Here is a 21,553-nt window from a genome sequence, read left to right on the forward strand (position 1 = left end):
GGGAGTCCCACACATAAGAACATGATGCCTGCTTGTCCTGGAATAAAGCAAAGTTACTTAGCAGTTGTTATCCGAGGACAGCAGGCAGATAGTCTCATTACCAGCCCATCTCCCATATTTATTTTCTTGGCTTTGTAACTGAACTGATGGTCCCGTGAGCCAGCAGCAGGCGGAAAGGCACTCGCTCATATGTAGTATGGGCAGTTTGAGATTTTTTTCATTTTAAAAGTAACAGTACACTTTTGCATTGTCCATACCAGGTTCTGTGGATGATGCCACCCACATGATAGAATATCTGCCTGCTGTCCTTGGATAACACCTGCTACAGGTAAGTAACTTTACCTTCTGTATTCACATTGCGATCCCTAGATATGGTGCATGATATATCAAAATGCTTTACCCAAACAGGAGATTATACCCCCTCAAGGTAGAACAAAGTAAAACATGGCATTGTTCTCTCACACACAGTTGTTTAGAGAGTAATTGGAAACATGGTGCTCTGTATTGATGATAAAACCCCTGAGGCAGGCCTTATGGCCAAAACACATACGTGTCGGGTCTTGAGTGAATAAAAGGATTGCGCACCATAGTCCGCCTCTTTTTTTGTTTTTCTTTGTATTGGAATGCTTTAACACATACTTTGTCAAAAGAGGCCTTCAGCCCTGGAAATCCCAGAAAATCTCTGGCAGAAAGTAGTTCATGGATTCATTGGCACCATCTTGTTTTCAGGCATGTAGACCCAGAGGCATGAATACCTGGGTTTCTTTTGACATGCTGTAAAGGAAATGCTGCTGTTCTAATATCTACTAGTCTCCAATATATTTTGAGTAGTGTGCTCTTTTCTTGAATTATTTGTGCTTCCTTAGCAACAGCAGCTGATGAATCCAGAGACCAATGGGATAGCACACATCTACCAGCAGGCGGAGATAGAGAAACTGATTAACAGGTGGTCCTATTGGCTGGCACTCCTCCTGTATCTCCAGTATGCTCTATCTCCCAGCAGGTAATGGTCGCTATTCGAATAGCTCCTGGATTCTGGCTGTGACTGGAAATTTATTTCTCCTGTTGAGATTTTCTCTTCAGTGAGACTGCCATTCTATTTCTCAAGTTTCAAGTTTCAAGTTTCAAGTTTAATATTTATTTGTTTAATCGCCTTTTCAATATTCAAGGCGATTTACATGTTAATAAAATTACACAATAAAATAGTTAAAAAACTGACAAGACTAGACAATAACTATACGAACTGGGAACAAAAGGAAGGACGGGAAAGAAGTTACAATGTAATTAAGCAAGGAGGGGAACCAATTAAGGAAAACACGAAAGGATGGGATAGAAATAGTTGAATATATGAAGACAAGAGAAATAGAAGTAAATGAAATTGAAAAATGTTAAAAAGAAAACTGTAAATCAGAAGACAAATGCGTCGTTAAATAAAAAAGTTTTCAGTTTAATTTTAAATTTGTCTAAATTAAGTTCCTCACGTAAATAGATGGGAAGAGAATTCCAAGTTTGGGGGGCCGTTACTGAGAAAATATATTGACGGCGAGTATTGATTGTTTTTAATGATGGAATCGTTAATAAATGCTGTTGGTCTGATCTTAGAGTTCTATTGGAAGAATAAGGAATTAATAGTCTATGGATGAAAGCCGGAGTTTTAAACAGAAGAGATTTAAATGTGAGCAGACAAAGTTTGTAGGTTATTCTGTGAGCTACTGGAAGCCAGTGAGCTTCCTTAAGAAGAGGAGTTATGTGATCGAATTTTTTAGCTTTTGTGATCAGTCGGATAGCTGTATTCTGAATAATCTGAAGACGTCTGATTTCTTTTTGTGATATACCGTTAAATAAAGCGTTACAGTAGTCTAATTTAGAAATTACAAGGGAATGGATGAGAATTTTCAAAGAATCATTATTAAATAGCTGGGAAATGGAACGTATCTGTCTCAGTCTAAAAAAAGAAGATTTAATAACACTACTGATGTGATCGTGAAAAGTAAGTTGAGGTTTCTCTTCAGTGAGCTGGCAATGCTATTTCTCCTATTGAGATTTTCTCTTCAGTGAGACAGGGTGTCCGGCTGAACGGTGCCGGCTTTAGGTGTTACACCTGGGCCCCCCCCAGGTCCCTGCCTCACCCTCCCTCCATTGCTAGAAGGTCTGACAGGGTCTCGATTTTTTTCTTCTTTCCCCTTTCTGTTTAAAAATTTTTAAAAAAGGAGACCACAGTTGCTACATTCTGCTCTGTTAGTGCTGCACATCCAGCTCTAACTGGCTTCAACCACCCTAACAACAAGCTTGTGAGTATGTATGTATTTTTTACTATTGTTTGAACTTCAGGTTCTGTTTGGGAGTCTTAGTACTGTGGGTTTGGTCACCATACATTTAAGGAATGGATATTTTATGGAGGCTAAGTTTTTTTGACTAGAAATCCGTGGAGGGAGCCGGGACTTTCCCTCCCTTTGCATGCATGCGCTTAGTTTCCTTGTTGGTTACAGCGCGGCAGTAGCGGTGCGATTTCATGCTCGCACTTGTTCTCCTCGTTGAGTTTCAGTGCAGAAGTAGTAGTCCTGTTTATTCCGAGGTTCTCTTTCGTCGGTGTTTGTCATGGCCATGTGCAGATGATTGTGCAGGTGCCGGTTTATAGCAGCGCACATGAGATGGGACATGTTTTTTCCGGTGCTGTGGGAAGCACTGCACTGTTCTTCTGGTTATTCCCCGAGTCTGATTTTCTTTCTGTACAGGCACCATCTTGTTTTCAGGCATATAGACCCAGAGGCATGAATACCTGGGTTTCTTTTGACATGCTGTAATGGAAATGCTGCTGTTCTAATATCTACTAGTCTCCAATATATTTTGAGTAGTGTGCTCTTTTCTTGAATTATTTGTGCTTTTGCATTTGTTATTCTTGGAATATAGTTTGTGTTGTGCTAAGCCAAGACAGCTTTAAAAAGCTAAACATTTTATGTTGGAATATATAGTTCTCGTCTTGTATTTTCCAGTTTGGTCATAAAAGTCTTTAAAACGAAATGCATTGTTTTCTTTTTTTCTTTACTTCATTTTATCTCCATCTTTTCTGTCCCTAACCCTAATTTACGTTTCAACTGGTGCTATCTTTGGTTTCTTTGATCGCCAGCTTTATTGGTACTTACCAAACAACCCCCCCCCCCCTAAGCTGCACTGTCAAGCAGCACGAACTAAATGCCAAGTTGCCCATTCTAATCTTTTGGGCGGCTCGGCATTTAGCTCACGCTGCTTGGCAGTGCAGCTTGATAAATCGTGGGCTAAGACTCCTTGCTGGACATTTTATGATTTTTACCATGTTCAGAATTCCATTAAGTTAGCTATGACAAAATTACACCTAATTAATATACCAAATTATTTGCCCACTAATAACCACTGTTCAGGTAATTGAATGTTAAGTTTCTGTCCTGGTCCAGTAGCAACCTCTAACAATTAGATTATTTTCATGCGTGGCATAGTGGTTAGAGCTACAGCCTCAACACCACCAAGGTTGTGGGTTCAAACCCCGCACTGCTTCCTGTGATCCTTGGCAAGTCACTTAATCCTCCACTGCCCCAGGTACATTAAATAGATTGTGAGCCCACCGGGACAGATAGGGAAAATGCTTGAAGTACCTGTATGTAAACCACTTTGAATGTGGTTGTAAACTACAAAAGGCAGTGTTATTTTACCTTAATGGCTTCTTTGTGTTTCTTAATTGCTTTTTTTTTTTTCAGGATATTGAAGAGTTTCCTGACCTTGCAGCATCCATAGGTAAATTGGACAGAGAGTTAAAAGTAAAGGATTCAAAGTTGTTCTCAGACAGTCAAGTAACCCAGGAACAGCCAGAGGTAATATATATGCAAGTATTCTTGTAAACCTGTGTAATCTAATGGCATCATATTCTACTTCTGGGGTGTAAGGACTGAACTTGAAACTACAAAGTCCAAGTATTTCCAGGTGTTTCATCATGTCCAATGCAGAAAAGGAGGCAACAATTTTTGGTTTTGTTGTTGTTTTTTAGTAAGGTTTTGTGTGATACAACTAGGCGCATTATTTTGTTTGCAGTACTCCTGAAAATGCATTTATTAAATATCAATGTGTAAAGTACATCATCTTTGATCCAGATAAGTTGTCTGCCTTTTTTGAATTCTTAGAATAAGGAGCCTCCTCTCTTAACCTCTGAGCCAGCAAGAACTTCTGCTCCATAGAAATGATAACATTGCTCACCTACTTTCTGTTGTCTATTTATTTGTAAAAGTAATTTCTTGATATATTTCCTTGCTCCTCCAATACTGGGTTGAAGGGGTAAATTTATAAACATTCTTTTAAAATTTGTTACCTAATTATCAGTTTTTCCGTTGTATCTTGAACCAAAATAAGAGGAGATTTCATTATCTTGGAAGAATAATGTATATAAGCATATAAAAATAAAATAAGAGACCTTCAGCCCAGAGTCTGGAGCTTGCTTGCTATTCTGCCAAAATCAATTCCTCAAAATAGCTCAGTGGAACAGAAAAATCATGGAAGGCTTCTGAACCCCAGTAAGGCTCAAATGTCTAGGGGACGTGCAACATCTGCGTTAGAGAATGACACGGTGACAAAATTCATCACCGTTCCCGTCTCCGCGGGAAACCATCTTCATATCATTCTTTAAGGTGAGAGGGAAGAATCAGAATATAATTGGGCACAACCACTGACCCGCAAGCTTTGCTTTGAAGAATGCTGGTGTAGAAGGACTGAGGTTGAAATAGACACTAGAAAATGACATGGGATTATTTCCCACAGTTATCCGCGGGGACGGGAACGGTGATGAATTTTGTCACCGTGTCATTCTCTAATCTGCATCTTACTATTTATATACCCACAGCTATAACCATTTGGGCCATAAGAACTGGGAGCTTTTCTTTGTGGAACAACCAGATCCTCCTCAGTCTGATCTAACTCCCTCAACTTCAGTGCCCCAGAGGCCAATCCCCCTTTAGGACATTCTTCACATCATAACCCTCTGAAACTGACCATGAAGCACTAGATTATGAATCCCCAGCTTCAGAAGCCTGCTTAAGCCTATCGCTATCCAAGCTGCTACCTATCCTTAACCGGATGGCCCCAAGGATAAGGAGTTGTTGGATGAATAAAAGGACTTTTTATGGAATAAATGGAGTCCACCAGTCTTTATAGCACATTTCCACTCCTTTTTTTTTTTTTGCATCAAATATGGATATGCAAGGACATCTCTGTCACCATCAAACAAGAACTGATCACTGCCATTGTGTTCCCAATTGTGACGTATGACTGCGAGACATGGACACTCATGAAAGCAAATAGAAGAAAAATTGGCGCCTTCAAGCTGTGGTGCTGGAGAAGACTTCTACGAATTCCGTGGACAGCTAGGATAATAATAATAATAATAATAATAACTTTATTCTTCTATACCGCCACAATCTTGCGACTTCTAGGCGGTTTACAATCAAGAGTGCTGGACATTCAGCTAAATACAATAAGTAGATATTCAAAGGAAATACAGAGATCAGAGACCACAGGAGGCAATAGTATAGAAATACAATTTGCTGCACCAACAAAGATGTTCTTGATCATATAAACCCAGAGTTGTTCCTGGAAGACAAGATTACCAGATAGAAACTGAGCTATTTTAGACATGTGATAAGGAAAGGAGATACTACTTGGAACGGTCAGTAGTAAAAGGAAGCAGAAGAGACCAAAGGTCTGTTGGCTAGATATCATCAAGAATGACACGGGAATGAACATCAAGCAATTGAAAGAAGCCATTGAAAACAAGGAGGACTGGACTACAGAGTGTCCAAGGGTCGGACGCGACTGAATGGACAGTAGTAGTAGCTGCACCCATGTTGATGGGAGATTCATGTTTTGATTATCTCTCGAAATCCTTACAATTCTTCTAATACAAAAATAATACTGACTAATATAATATAGTGCTCAGTCAATTAACCATATCTACACTGGCAATGGTGTTTCAAGATGGTGTTATATCCAACATCATAGCACCCACCTGCCTCCTATAAACTGTACTGTGTGTAAATATTCAAAAACTGGTAGAAATAACAATCACATTTACCTTGTTCTTTGGATGATACTGTGTCAGGCGAGCGGGTGATCTTCAAACAGCATAAAATCTGCTCCATTGTTGCTGGGAGATACCCATGTGAAAAATCTAATATTTCAAAGTCATTCTGCCCCGTACTCAACAAAAAAGTGTCTTCAAAAAATATATCAAATCAACTATGATCTTCAAAACAAACTTCCAAAAGAGTCAACATGATCTGAATAATCCTTCACAATATATACTTCCTCAACAACACTGACTGTGTTTCACGTTTGCTTCGTCAGGAGGAAAACTTTCAGTCTACAATAAAACAAGCAATTTGGATCAATGATACCATTATTATGCATAACTTTTAATACTTTCAAAACATATTAAATTGAAATACGAACTTCAGGACTCCAATAGGAATGAAAAACAAAAACGCAGGTAGTTGTTCTGTTCCGCCTGCCCAAAAGAATTCCTCATAGCTACAAAAAAAACTGACATCACATATAATGACATTGATGATAGATTGCTCCTGTCTGTGTTACTGATAGATCGAGACGCTAAATGCATTAATCCACTTTTTAACATAGAAAAAATTTGATGAACAGATGTCCTTTTTTCAATAAAGTGTTAACCATTGAATTTCTTTATTAAGTCGCAGGGGAGCAACCGTTTGCCATGAATAAATGAATGGTTCGTAGTAAGTGAGAATTTGAGAGATATCACCCTTATTGTTAAACGAGAATTGTCTGATTATACAAAATTTCAGATCATTCAATAAATGATGCACTTGCTGCCAATGGTTTACTAAGGGCGCCTCTGTTTTGCCGGTATGGATGCAGCTAAGGTGTTCTGCTATTCTAAGTTTAATTGCCCTCTTAGTCTGGCCTATGTAGATTTTACAACATGGGCAAAAAAATCACGTAAATGACTTGAGCTGAGTTAAAAGTAGTCCTGTTCTTTAATTGATATGTAACATTCATATTAGGGATATCAATTTTTTCCGTGGTCAAAGAATAAGGGCAATAGCAACATGTGCCGCATCCAGAGTGGCCTCCCTGTTCAATCTGAACATTGCTCTTAAAATTGTGTTTTAAATGTTCTCCTAGATTCTTACCCCTTTTATAAGCAAACATGGGTGGCTCTACAAATTCTGGATAATATTTTAAAACATCCCAATGTTTGCTAATTACTTGTTGTAATTGAGAAGACATATTAGAAAAAGGTAACATGCAAGTAACCCTATGGTCAGATTGACGAGACCCGTATTTAGGAAGAAAAAGCCAGTCTTGATCAGCATGTTAACAGCTCTTTTCACAGTATGTGTTGGATACCCATGCTGCTGGAATCTTTGTGTCATTATGTTAGCTTGGGATTTGAATTCTGATGTAGATGAGCAGAGACGCTTCAATCTCAATAATTGTCCTGTAGGGGTACTATCTCTAAGGCATTTGGGGAGGAAACTTCTATAATGTAGCTTTGAATCCCTGTCTGTGGTCTTGCTATGAATGGTAGTCTCAAATTTACCAGTTTTATAGAACAATTGAACATTGTATGCAATGATTACAGCTATTTAAATACTGTATGGAATTGTCCAATTCAGAATGAGTGCCAAATGAAAATTATATCGTCTATAAAGCGTTTCCAGCTCAATACTTTAGAAAAATGAACAGATGGATAAGCGTGGTTTTTTTCAAATTCTGCCATATAAAGGCAGGAAACGAAGGGCCCCACAGTTGCCCCCATAGCCACACCCTTTATCTGGAGATAAAATTGATCTTCAAAACAAAAATAATTGTTCTCAATTACTAAATGTGCCTTAAAAAGAAGCAAATCCATCTTGTTCCCTACCTAACGGATGCAGCTAAATATTGTTCCAGCACAACAAGAGCCTCATGCTGTGGTATACAAGGATGTAATGTCCAGTGTAACTAATAGAGAACATCATCTTGTAATGCAACTGGGATAGATAAATTCTCTAATTGTATTAAGAGATCCATAGAATCACAAATGTAAGAAGTGATTTTTTGGACAAAAGGCTATAAGTAAAAATCTATGAATTGTGACAGAGGTTCTAATAAAGATTTCTTGCACGAGATGTCCCGGAGGTTTCAAATGAGACTTGTGAATTTTGGGGAGAAAAGAGATAGTAGATATCACTAGAAACTTGCAATAAAGATATTTGAACTCTTTCATTGAAATAATTCCCTCTGAAATAGCCTGACACAATGACATATGAATTTGTTCCTGTAACTGAACTGTAGGATTATGACTCAATATCTGATATGTCATCGTGTCTGATAGTTACTGCATAGCTTCCGATCAATATGTGGATACATCCATAACCACTACCCCTCCCCCCCTCTGAGGAGAAGCCAAAGGCACTTCAGAATCTGCAGTCGTGTTGTTCTGCTGTCCTTTTTTCCTTTCTGCACTTGAAGAGCTCTCATGGGGACTGACTAGCACAACAACTATGGAGGAAAACAAGCATGATGAGCAGTGCTCAAAGACTGAGTGCCTCACCCCACACTAGGAGCAGTGTTGTGCTGCCACAAGACTGAGCCTGCCTGCTGCTGAAAGCCTGATTCGATGCTTGAGCCACCATAAGCAAGGCTCACAGAGCTAGCTAGCTTGGTAAACTGGTAAAGCTTCTCTTCCCTCTCCTGGGAAAAAGTATTTCCAGTGGCCCCCCTTATGGCTTCAACTCTGATCAAAGCGTAGCACCTCTTGTTGCTTGAGATCCTCATTACAGCCTCCCAATATTAAGCGAATCCTGTCTCTTCTTTCATTTTTTTTCCTTTCTTTTTTTTCTTTAAAGAAGCAGAAGGCGGAGAACTGCAATTTATGTGAATGGGGAAGGGGGACCCCCCTGCCACCTGCAGCTAGTGCACTTCCTCTTTGCTCATCTGGGAACCAGTAACCAACTAGACCAGGAGCTGCAGAGCACATTGTCTACCACCTGCTGGAGAAAGAAAACTACTGAATTATTGGAGCTGCACACAGGCCCAAAGAGCACAGAACAATTCTCTATGCTCTTATCTCTATCTGTTGATCAATGGGCACAACAACCTGCAAGTTCTGGCTGGTCTGTTGAACATGCTAAGGAAGTATGGGTTATTTTTCTCTACCAGTATATGAAGGCAAAGAGCATCAAAATGCTGATGTGACCCTATATAAACATGCCCATGCAATGCCATCACTCTAATATTCTCATCAGAAAGCTAACTATAGGTGAAAAAAAATTATCTAGCAATTGAGCAGAACTGTGAGGTAACTGAATGACTCAACATCCCCCTTCTTTCTCAAATATCTACTAGATAATCAGCAGAAGACTTCACCGATCACTCCTGGCTTCAGTACTGTTATCTTTCAAAATGGTGGTGCCTGACCCCTAGCAGTGCATTCCAACTATTAGGCAGGATTTAACCTGCCTAATAAGGCATTTCTCTTTCCTTTACAAGGGTGTGGGGGTTGGGAGGTTGAAGGAATTACAGGAGGAGTGTTAGGGTGATATCCTGGGCAGTCAAAGGAGCGTTTGGTGAGGGGAGAGTGTCTTACAGGCCTTGCACTGAAGGACGGTGTCAAAAGGTGGACCCCTTCAGACTTTAAGAACATAAGAGTTGTCATTGTGACCAAAGGTCCATCAAGCCCAGTGTCCTATTTCAACAGTGGCCAACCCAGGTCACAAGTACCTGGCAAGATCCCAAGGAGAAAAACAGATTCTATGCTGCTTCCAGCACAAGCTTCAGATCCCAAGACTGCAGCACTGAATGTTTTAACACCAAGCCCCACCTCCTACCCCCTTATCCCCAGAAAAAAACAGGCATCATCTGGATGCAGTGAAAAAGCCACTGACGGAACCTTCAAGGCATTTAGGACCAAGTTCTTCTCTGACCCTTGCCCTAGAAATGCCAATCTGGGATATTAACACCTGGATCTACGAATTGCTCATTAAATGCGGGCTGCACCCCACAGTAGCTTTCTGCATCAGCCCCAGAATGAGGGGTATGTCCAAAAGTAATTTACCATTTATATCCTTTGTGAATGGTAGCAGAGGGATTGCATGAGAATTTCAAGAGCTTCAGTTACATTCTTGAAAGTGTTTCATTCTCAAAGTAGTGTCCTACTTGGGTTTTTTGTGGGGTTTTTTTGTTCTATCTTATCAGTAGGCAAATGCTACTCACATTTGACTGAACAAAGAAGAGTGAAATGTGAGTGCTTTTATTGTTACTAAACCTTCCTCCTTCTTTTTTTAGTCTTACACTGGAAGAGTGCTTGCTTTCAATGAAAATTATCATTCTTCTCATTTACAAACTCCTGAATCAGATAAAATACTGGGGAAAAAAATCAAGCCACGGAGTTCATCAGCATTGGAAACCAAGAAAATACAGGTGGTGAGTTAATTCAGATTTCTAATATAATTTTAAGGGAATGCTGCCATGTGTGAAAAAATTCAATAAAAGCAGCTTTTCAGTAAGAACATAAGAATTGCCATACTGGGACAGACCGAAGGTCTATGAAACCCAGTATCCTGTTTCCAACAGTGGCCAGTAGTAGTTCAAAGCAAGTTATATTTAGAACATAAGAATAGCCTTACTGGGTCAGACCAATGGTCCATCAAGCCCAGTAGCCCGTTCCCACGGTGGCCAATCCCTGTTCTTAGTAGCTGGCCAAAACCCATGGAATAGCAACATTCTATGCTACCGATCCAGGGCAAGCAGTGGCTTTCCCCTTGTCTTTCTCAATAATAGACTATGAACTTTTCCTCCAGGAAATTGTCCAAACCTTTCTTAAAACCAGCTACGCTATCTGCTCTTACCACAACCTCAGGCAATGCGTTCCAGAGCTTAACTATTCCCTGAGTGAAAAAACATTTCCTCCTATTGGTTTTAAAAGAATTTCCCTGTAACTTCATCAAGTGTCCCCTAGTCTTTGTAAATTTTGACGGAGTGAAAAATAAATCTACTTGTACAGTAGGTAAATAGAGCAGTTATCATAGTAGGTTTTGCAGGAGTCACCCTTCTACAACACACAGTAAAAACTAGATTATCTGTTTATATGAACAAAAATTTTTTTATGGCCAAATAAGAAAATGATGATTAAATAATAGAAACAGAGAAAGTGACAGCAGATAAAGACCATATGACATGTCCAGTCTACCTAGCCATACCATCTACTAATCTCTACTAACCCTTCCTCTTTCTGAGATATTCTCCATTCTTCTCCCATGATATTTTTGATTTCAGATATAGTCTTCATTTCCATCACTTCTGGGAAGCAATTACACATATCCAGCACCCTTTCATAAAGTATTTCATTAAATTGCTCCAAGTCTATCCCCATTTACCTTCTTCCTATGCCCCCCTCATTCCAGTGCTTTCTTTTACTTAAAGAGGCCCGTATCCTGTGCATTTATGCCACGGAGGTATTTAAATGTCTGTCATATCTTCCCTTTCACCTTTTTCCAAAGTATACATATTGAGATCCATATACTTTATGACAAAGACCACTGACTATTTTAATAGCTGCCTTCTTTTCCTGCTCCATACTGTTTCTAAATTATCTTGTCTTCAGAATCGTACATCAGTACTTGAAATGAGGTGTCACCAGAAGCACTATCACCTTCTTTTACCTGCTGGCCATTCTTCTCTCTATTCTCCCAAGCAGTCTTCTAACTTTTGCCCCTGTACCAGCGATCTTCACTATTTTTGAAGTGAGGACTTCAATGTGATAACCAGGACTTGTGCTGGATAAAGCAGATGATGCACAGAGCCCTGAATGGTAAAAGCATGGTCACTTTCTAATGATGCGGTTCAATAGTCTTCAGCATATATATATTTTTTAAGTCTGGGCCATTTCAGGTCCAATGCTGCTGAAGGAGAGCTGATGAATATCTTCCAGAACAGGACCATGACACTGACCAGTGAGTGCCAATGACATACATCCCTATCAACCTTTTCCAGGTTATCACCCAAAGGGCTCTAGACAAATGTGGCATAATCCAGGGCTCAACAAACTTCAGACGTCAGGTGCCACGGCAGCTAAAACAAATGCATCCTGACACCTAGGTCCTGTAGCCCTCAACATATGTGCACCTCACTGGGGGGAAGTTCTTTTTAAAAAAAAAAAAAGTGTTCCAGTACCTCTGACCTGTTAAGTTGCTTGTTGTGCACACAGTCCCTCTCCCCTAGCACTGATTGGAAGTGAAAGAAAGAGCGGCTTGTTTCAGGTCCCAGCTTCCTTCTCTGCCGCTTTGGCACAAAAAATAAAATCTGAACCACATGGTTCAAATTGTACTTTTAGCATCAAAATGGCAGAGTTAAAGTTGTTCCTTCTGCTGTTGGTCAAAACTGAGGGAGGAGATGGTTGGTGAGAGAGCAAGGTGTGAGTGTGCTACAGGGGTGGCTGTCTTTACACTGGAGAAGGGGAACATGAATGGCTGGCTATGTGCTTGGAGGGTAGGGGAAAGCAGGATTTGACTGGTTGTGTGCTTGGGGAGCAGAGGCGGCTCTCTGTGTGCTTGAGGAGGGGTTGGAGAGAGAAAACACTAAATAGAGAGTCCCTGCCCCATTCCTATAAACTCTGCCTTAACTGCACAAGCCTCGAGCACTTATGATTTTAAAGTGTTTGAGGCTTCTGCAGATGAGGATGGAGCTTGCAGAAATGGAGCAAGGACAAGAAAAGAACTTATGGGGACGGGATGGGAAAATGAGTTCCCCTGGGATGGGGAAAAATTTGTCCTCGTGTCATTCTTTACCTCCAACTTCTCTTTCGCTTTCTCCCCAGACTATGGCTGAGTACTTCTATGGTGAGGATCTTGACCAAATTGCCTCCACTCATCCTCCTCCAGTCCGTTCTGTCTACCCCTGCCACCTTTTTTTCCTTCTCTGAAATCACTGAAAAGGAAATTGCACATTTTCATTCCTCCTCCAAAGTCAATACCTATTCCTCTGATCCCATCCCCACCCGTCTACTGATCACTGTCTCTCCAACTCTCATCCCCTCAATCTGCCATATCCTCAGTCCATTGCTCTTCATTGCAACTGTACCTGATGCTTTCAAACGTGCTGTAGCTTTGCTACTCCTCAAACCTCGGTGGACCCTACATGCCCCTCCAATTACCACCCCATCTCCCTCTGTCCATTCTTTATCCAAGCTACTTGAACGTTCTGTTCACTGCTGTTCTCTTGACTTTCATATAGAAACATAGAAGATGACGGCAGAAAAGGGCTACAGCCCATCAAGTCTGCCCACTCTGCTTACCCACCCCCTGTCTATGCCCTAATGACCCAATTTCCTTATCTTGACCCTCGTAGGGATCCCACATGGGTATCCCATTTATTCTTAAAGTCTGGCACGCTGTCTGCCTCGATCACCTGCACTGGAAGCTTGTTCCAATGATCAACCACTCTCTCTGTGAAGAAATACTTTCTGGTGTCGCCATGAAATTTTCCGCCCCTGAGTTTGAGCGGGTGCCCTCTTGTGGCGAGCTATCCTCAACCCTCTTCATTCTATGGAAACTGCCCTTGCTAGAGTCTCCAATGTCCTGCTCCTGGCCAAATCCAAAGGCCTCTACATCAGGGATCTCAAAGTCCCTCCTTGAGGGCCGCAATCATAGAAACATAGAAACATAGAAATAGACGGCAGATAAGGGCCACGGCCATTCCAGTCTGCCCACCCTAATGACCCTCCCCTATCTTTACCTTGTGAATAGATCCCACATGTCGATCCCATTTGGCCTTAAAATCAGGCACGCTGCTAGCCTCAATCACCTGAAGTGGAAGACTATTCCAGCGATCAACCACCCTTTCAGTAAAAAATAACTTCCTGGTGTCACCTCGCAGTTTCCCGCCCCTGATTTTCCACGGATGCCCTTTTGTTGCCGTTTGACCCTTGAAAAAGAAGACATCTTCCTCTGCCTCGATGCGGCCCGTGAGATATTTGAACATCTCGATCATGTCTCCCCTCTCTCTGCGCTCCTCGAGTGAGTATATCTGTAATTTTTCTAACCGTTCATCATACGGGAGATCCTTGAGTCCCGAGACCATCCGGGTGGCCATTCTCTGAACTGACTCCATCCTCAGCACATCCTTGCGATAATGCGGCCTCCAGAATTGCACACAGTATTCCAGATGGGGCCTCAACATGGATAATGACCTCCGGCTTACGGTTGACGAAACCCCTGAGTATGCAACCCATGATTTGTCTTGCCTTGGATGAAGCTTTCTCCACTTGATTAGCAGCCTTCATTTCCTCACTGACGATCACCCCTAAGTCTCGAGATGCCCGCACCGCGCATGCGCGAGTGCCTTCCCGCCCGATGGTCCGGGCGTGTCTCCTCAGTTCTTTTCTTTCCGCGGAGCTGAGAAGTTTGCTTCCACTCTCTGCGCTGAGTGAACCCGTGTTCTTGCCTTCTAGTACTGCGGTTTTGAGTTATTTTTCTCTTAATCGTGTGTTTTATTCCTTCGATCTAGCGGTGGAGCTTTTTCGGCCTATGTCCCGGCCGATTATCGGTTTTAAAAAGTAAATCAAGTGCCAGCGCGCGATTTCGCTGACGGACCCGCATCGACGCTGTCTGCAGTATCTTGGTCCGGAACATCTTCCGAAATCGTGCCGGCCTTGTTCCACTCTAACAGCACGTGCGTTTAAGCGTCGCTGTTTCCTGTGGGAGTCGATGTTCAAGATGGAAGCTGCTAAAGAACCATCGGGGCTCTGTCAGATGACATCACCATTAAGGGTATAAGTCCTGCATGGATTTTGGCTACCCAGGTGCATAACTTTGCATTTTTTGGCATTGAAACTGAGTTGCCAGGTCCTAGACTAGCACTCCAGTAGGAGTAGATCGTGCATCATGTTGTCGGGCATCGAGTTTTTGTCCGTTGTGCTTTTGCCCACTACATTGCTTAGCTTGGTGTCATCGGCGAATAATGTTATTTTACCTCAGAGCCCTTCTGCCAAGTCACTTATGAAGATATTGAATAGGATCGGGCCCAAGACCGAGCCTTGGGGCACTCCACTGATCACCTCTGTCATTTCAGAGGGGGTGCCGTTCACCATTACCCTTTGAAGCCTACCTCCAAGCCAGTTCCCAACCCATTTTGTCAATGTCTCGCCCAATCCTATAGAACTCATCTTGCTTAGCAACCTGCGGTGTGGTACGCTATCGAATGCTTTGCTAAAGTCCAGATATATGATGTTCAGGGACTCCCCAACTTCTAGCTTCCTCATCACGAAGTCAAAGAAGCTGATCAGGTTGGATTGGCAGGATCTCCCCTTAGTAAATCCATGTTGATGGGGATCCCGTAGATTCTCCTCATTAAGGATCGTGTCTAATTGGTGTTTGATTAGGGTTTCCATTAGTTTGCTCACTATTGAAGTTAGACTCACTGGTCTGTAGTTTGCTGCCTCTATTTTTGAGCCTTTCTTGTGGAGTGGAATGACGTTAGCCGTCCTCCAATTCAACGGGACGCTGCCTGTACTAAGGGAGAGGTTGAAGAGCGCGGCCAACGGTTCCGCCAAGACATCACTCAACTCCCTGAGCACCCTGGGGTGTAGGTTGTCAGGCCCCATAGCCTTGTTAACCTTGAGCCTTGACAGTTCACTGTAGACACTGCTGGGTGTAAACTTGAAATTCCTAAATGGGTCAACTGAGTTAACCCTTGTCTGTAGCTGAGGGCCGTGTCCCGGCGCTTCTCAGGTGAAGACTGAGCAGAAATATTCATTTAACAGTTGTGCCTTTTCTGAGTCCTTTTCCACATATTCTCCGTCTGATTTCCTAAGACGTACTATCCCTCCTGAGTTTTTACTTCTGTCACTGATGTACCTGAAGAATGATTTATCTCCCTTCTGGATGTTCTTTGCTAGAGACTCCTCCACGTGGAATTTGGCCTCCCTGACTGCAGTTTTGACGGCTTTTGACTTGGTCAGGTACTCTGCTCTAGAGTCTTGTTTCCCTGATTGTTTGTAAGAGATGAATGCTTTTTTCTTCTCCTTGATGAGGTCTGAGATCTCCGCAGTGAATCACTGCGGCTTATAGTTCCTACGCCGTTTACTTACTAATTTAACATAGCGGGTTTTCAGGATTTCCCCAATGAATATGCATTGAAAGCAATGCATGCACATAGATCTCATGCAAATTCATTGGGGAAATCCTTAAAACCAGTCTGGACTGTGGCCCTCAAGGAGGGACTTTGAGACCCCTGCTCTACACCATCCTCATCTTTCTTGATCTATCTGCAGCTTTTGACACTGTAGATCACAGCCTATTCATCAGTAATACTGTTCTCCCTTGAATTTCAGGGCTCTGTTATCTCATGGTTTTCTTCTTATCTTTCTCATCCTACTTTTAGTGTAAGCTCTGGACGATCCTCCTCCACCGCCATACCGCCATCAGTCGGTGTACCTCGGGGCTCTGTCCTGGGACCTCTACTTTTCTCCATCTACACTTCTTCCATTGGTGCTCTAATCTCCTTCCGGGGTTTCCAGTATCACCTCTATGCTGGCAGTTTGCAAATCTAACTCTCTACATCTGAAATTTCTACATCTGAATCTAATCCTCAATCTCAGCCTGCCTGTCTGACATTGCTACTTGGATGTCTCACCACCATCTAAAATTAAACATGACCAACACTGAACTCCTTATCTTTCTTCCTAAACGCGCCTCTCCTCTTCTGTTTTCTATTTCAGTAGATAACACTCTTATCCTCCCTGTCTTGTCAGCTCACAACCTCAGGGTCATCTTTGACTCATCTCTTTCCTTATCCAACAGACCGCTAAAACCTGTCATTTCTTTCTTTCTTTACAACGTCGCTAAAACCCAGCTTTTCCTTTCTGAGCACACTGCCAAGTTTCTCATCCACACTGTCATCGCCTCTCACCTGGACTACTGCAACTTTACTCCTCGCAGGTCTTCCGCTAAGTCATCTCTCTCCCCTTCAATCTGTTCAGAATTCTGTTGCATGCCTCATATTCCACCAGTGTCGTTATGCTCACATTTACCCCTCTCCTCAAATCCCTTCACTGGTTCCCTGTCCGTTTCCGCATACAGTTCAAGTTCCTCTTATCGACCTATAAATGTATTCACTCTGCAGCTTCTCAGTATTTCTCCTCTCTTATCTCTCCCTATACTCAGCCCCGGGAACTCCATCCACCAGGTAAGTCTCTCTTGTTTGTACCCTTCTGTATCTGAATTCAAGAAGGCTTGGGATAGGCATGTGGGATCTGTTAGAGGAAGAGATAATGGTTACTGTGGATGAGCAGACTAGATGGGCCATTTGGCCTTTATCTGCCATCATATTTCTGTTTCTTTACTGCTAACTCCAGACGCCGTCCCTTCTGCCTTGCTGTGCCGTATGCCTGGAAAAACTTGTCTGACTCGGTACGTCAGGCTCTGTCTCTGACAATATTCAAATTCATGCTGAAAGCCCACTTTTTTGAAGCTGAGTTTAAGTCCTAACCCAACCCACTTGTAATGCACCCATATCTGTTTGTTATTCCCTCTATAGTTCCCGCATCACTTCCATTGTAATTCCTTACCTGAGTGGCATGTATAGAGTCACCCTTTTTGTCTTATAATTAGATTGTAAACTCTTTAAAGCAGGGAAGTGCTATAGAAATAATAAATTTTAGTAGTAGCTTTTTTTTTTTCTTTTATTTATGCACTTTTTGTAACATATCTACAAAAGATACAGGATATGGAAAAACAAAAAAAATACATATACATCATTTCATAAGGATAATATAATCCTTTAAACATTCCATGAAGTCCACATTATGAGAGAGAGGTGCTCAAATATTAAGGAGAATAAACAAAGGAAATCTTGAATATTAAATCCAACATTTTAAGGCACGAGAACTACTTTTCTTTCTTAAAAGATTTTAGTGCATTGTAATACCAGGTGAGCTCTGTGAAGTAATTCTTATTTTTCAAGTTCTCTCTTTCAGGAGGCTTCCAAGAATAAGAGCAATGGTAAGAAGAGTAAAGCTCCTGTTCAGTTAGATTTGGGTGACATACTGGCTGCACTGGAACATAGGCAGCACACTGAAAAACAGAAGCCATCTTCCAAACCTATTGTGGTGTCAGGTGAGCCACATCCTCTAAATTTCCTTCCATTACATTTTGAGTATCCAGTCAGGAAGATTGTTGGTCTTATCTATGATACATTGATCAGATTTGTACTAAGATCTTTAGTATAAGTTTCATTTTTAATACAGTTGGGATATAATTTAATAACAGGATGCCTTTGGCAAAGTTCTATAAAGGTTCAGACTAAGTCAAAATTTGAGTGCCAGGGAACTATTCACTTATAATGTAACAAGGATCAAAAGAAAAACTGGAAGCACAACTAAATGATCTCTTGTATAAGAATCTTGAAGAATTAAACCACCTGAATATAGTCCTATTGAAGGACTCACCACCCAATCACTTCATATGTAGCAATTTATAGTGAATATTCTGCTCTTTAACGTGAAGAATAATATTTACTTTAACTTGAAAAAATTAGCAAAATTTTTAAGCCAGACTTGTTTCAGGGGTCCCGACGCGGACCATGTTTCGCAGTCTTCCTCAGGGAGCCCAATGAAATATAGGTGTTTAAACCAAAATCAGGTGTTTAACCAAAATATAGGTGTTTAAACCAAAATATAAGTGTTTAACCAAAATCAGGAATATGAGCTGAATTTCAAATTTTCAATTCAAGCAGGAAATCTCTGCAAATGAAAAAAAATTATCAGTATACTGTTATAAACAATCAAAAAATGTTCCTTACTTTATACAGTCATGTGAAAAAATGAGGACACCCCATGAACATATTCAGTTCTTTTATAAGAAATGTTCACATATTGATGTCAAATCTTTTTTTTTTTTATCTCTGGTAAAGAAAGTGATTTAATTGCAGGTAAACAACAAAAAATTCCTTGATTTACTCATGAAGCAAAAAATATCCACAAAAAAGTGTATTCTGAGGAATTAATTAGGACACCCTAATAGCTAGTGTTATCCCCTTTGGCTGAAATAACTGCACTGATGCGCTTCTTGTAGCCATCTACCAGTCTCTGATATCGGTCTGAGGAAAGTTTTGTCCACTCCTCAATGCAGAATTCTTTCAGCTATTCTGATTGGCCCAGGTGTCTTAGGCCCCACCAGGAGGCGGGGCTTTGGTGCCCCTGGGCCAATCCAGCCCCATTCTTCGTTGAGCTGCATGCCGGACAGACGGGTTTGGCACCCGTCTGTCCGGCCAACCTAAAATAGTTATGGGGAAGGGGGGGTGGGGTGGGGGGTCGTGGGGTCGGCCGGGGGGGGGTCGCGGGTCGGCTGGGTTCTTGGGGGAGGGGAGGTGCGTTGAGGGCAGGAGGGGCTGGGATCCCTCCTGCCCGTACTGTAGTGGGGGTGGGGGTAGGGGGGGGTTCTCCTGGGCCAGGAGGGCTTGGGGCTCTCTCCTGGCCCGAACGAGTCAGGGGTGCCGCGGCTGCCACAGAGCAAGAGGGCTTGGGCTCCCTCTTGCCCTGATCGTGTCGGGGGGGTCGCGGCTGCCGCAGGGCAAGAGGGCTTGGCCTCCCTCTTGCTCCGATGTTGTGTTTGGGGGGGGGAGTGATTCATCACGGCAGGAGAGATGCCTCATCTCCCCTACCGCGATGCCATCACTCCTCTTCCCAAACTGCCGCAATGGTTAGGTTGCCGGGCCGCTGAACTGATGGTGCCAACGGCCATCAGCTCAGCAGCCCGTTTTTCGGCACTTAGACCTGGTTTTATTTCATCTAAGTGAAAAAGGTCTAATTGCCGACTAGGCAACCTTTAACTGTTTTGGTTATACCTGTTGTACGGCTAGGTGTAGGTCGGCCCACCTCCCGCCCTTTCCCCTCCTCTAAACACACCGCTTTTCTCTCTGTGCGTTTAGAGGCAGGGGAAAGGCCTAAGTTGGTTTTAGATACGTCTAAAAACCAGCTTTGATTATGAGTACTTGGACGATCAGGCTTTTTGATCGTCCAAGTAGCCATTTAGGACACTTTTTAGACTTTTTTTTTTTTTTATTAACCCCATAATTTTTAATTCTCCCAATTCATGTTTAAAATTGTCCACTTCATTCTTTAAGGTATCAATTTGTTTCTCATGATCTTGTATATGTAATTGATGTGAATTAATCTGTGGACATAAAGCTTGACCCAGTTACTGAATAGCACACCACATAGATTACAGAATGAATTGCTATGGATGTTGCAAGGTAATTCAGTATTTGTAAGATAGACTGACTTTACTTTCCCAAAGAAACAGCCAAGTATTGCTGTAAAGACTCTGGGATTCTAGGAGAGAAAGAGCTCTCAGGTTGTAGAAGAAAATTTGCAGCCTCCGCCACTAGAATAGCCGACACAAGTTACTGGATTGGCAAACTTGTGTTTGATTTGACACCTCAGACTTGAGAGACATCAATACTTCGAATTTGTCTCACCCAGATCTAGTGGGAGAAGCTGATAGTTGTAGCAGAGGGAAACGCTGATCTGGGCTTAGAAATGTATCTCCAATCTAAGTGCTTTCTGCTGCAGCCGGCTCTACCTCAGCATTAGCTGGTTAACTTTTGACTTGTCAAAGAAGAATCCCAGGAAGAACATGATGATCTATTGGGCCATACACGGTAGGGAGGGGTTGGAGTCACTGAGGGAAAAGCCTGAGCCACTTTTCTTCCCATAGAAAAGAGAATTTACGAGAAAGTCTTAGTTGTTAGACTTCAAACTGCCACCTTCCAGGCTCCGCTGTCCTACAGAATTACAGGTTTTATGTTGCAGAGAGTGGGAAATGGTGGTGCTTCTGCATGTGCCACCCTTTGTTTCTGAGGTGTATTTTGATCATTGTTTCGGAGCAAGCTGGGGGTAATGAAGGGCAGCATTTTTTTTTGCATCACTTGGATATCTAGAGATAATCGCACAGTTATCTGAAAAGAACAGGAATTCTTTCACTTGGACTGCTTGTTTGTCCTTTTATTGGGGGAGGGGGCAAGAAAAGGAAAGGTAGCCTCAAAAGCCACATTGGCATGGTGATTTAAGGAGGCCATTGCTTGGGCATATATTCTCAAGCAGTGCGAGGATCCTGCAGTGTTGAAGTCTCATTCTACTAGGGGGTCAGACAACTTCGGGGCAGAGCTAGTTTGATTCCTTCTCAGAACATTTGCAGGTCAGCCATGTGGTCTTTGCTATATTCCTTTGTAAATAGGCTAAATTTGCAGGCTAGCCAGAATGTGAATTTTGGAGCAAGTGTGTTTGACTGCAGGCATGGCAGCTACCCACCCTTAAGATTCACTGCTTTTTTCATGCATTTAGACTGGTTAGGAGGGATGCTAAGGAAAGAGAAATTAGATTTTACCTGCTAATTTATTTTCCTTTAGTCCCGTTATACCAGTCCAGAATCCACCCAGTTGCAGTTACTGGCACCTACAGAGGTGTACCTGGAAGTGCTGCCCATGAATAAGGCCAGACTCTCAAGTTTTCGTAAAACCATGT

General features: G+C 42.1%; 1 protein-coding gene across 4 annotated transcripts in view; it reads left to right on the top strand.

Moving 5' to 3' along the window:
• Positions 1–21,553, top strand: part of SECISBP2 (SECIS binding protein 2) — a 112,804-nt gene that overhangs the window by 51,520 nt on the left and 39,731 nt on the right. For all 4 annotated transcript variants that reach the window (XM_033928797.1, XM_033928790.1, XM_033928774.1 and 1 more), the window contains exons 5-7: positions 3,732–3,845; positions 10,321–10,458; positions 18,008–18,146. In XM_033928797.1, coding sequence (XP_033784688.1) covers positions 3,732–3,845; positions 10,321–10,458; positions 18,008–18,146 — 391 coding nt within the window. The remainder of the gene's footprint in view (positions 1–3,731; positions 3,846–10,320; positions 10,459–18,007; positions 18,147–21,553) is intronic.

The sequence above is a fragment of the Geotrypetes seraphini genome, chromosome 1 (genome assembly GCF_902459505.1).
Source record: "Geotrypetes seraphini chromosome 1, aGeoSer1.1, whole genome shotgun sequence".
Taxonomy (NCBI): domain Eukaryota; kingdom Metazoa; phylum Chordata; class Amphibia; order Gymnophiona; family Dermophiidae; genus Geotrypetes; species Geotrypetes seraphini.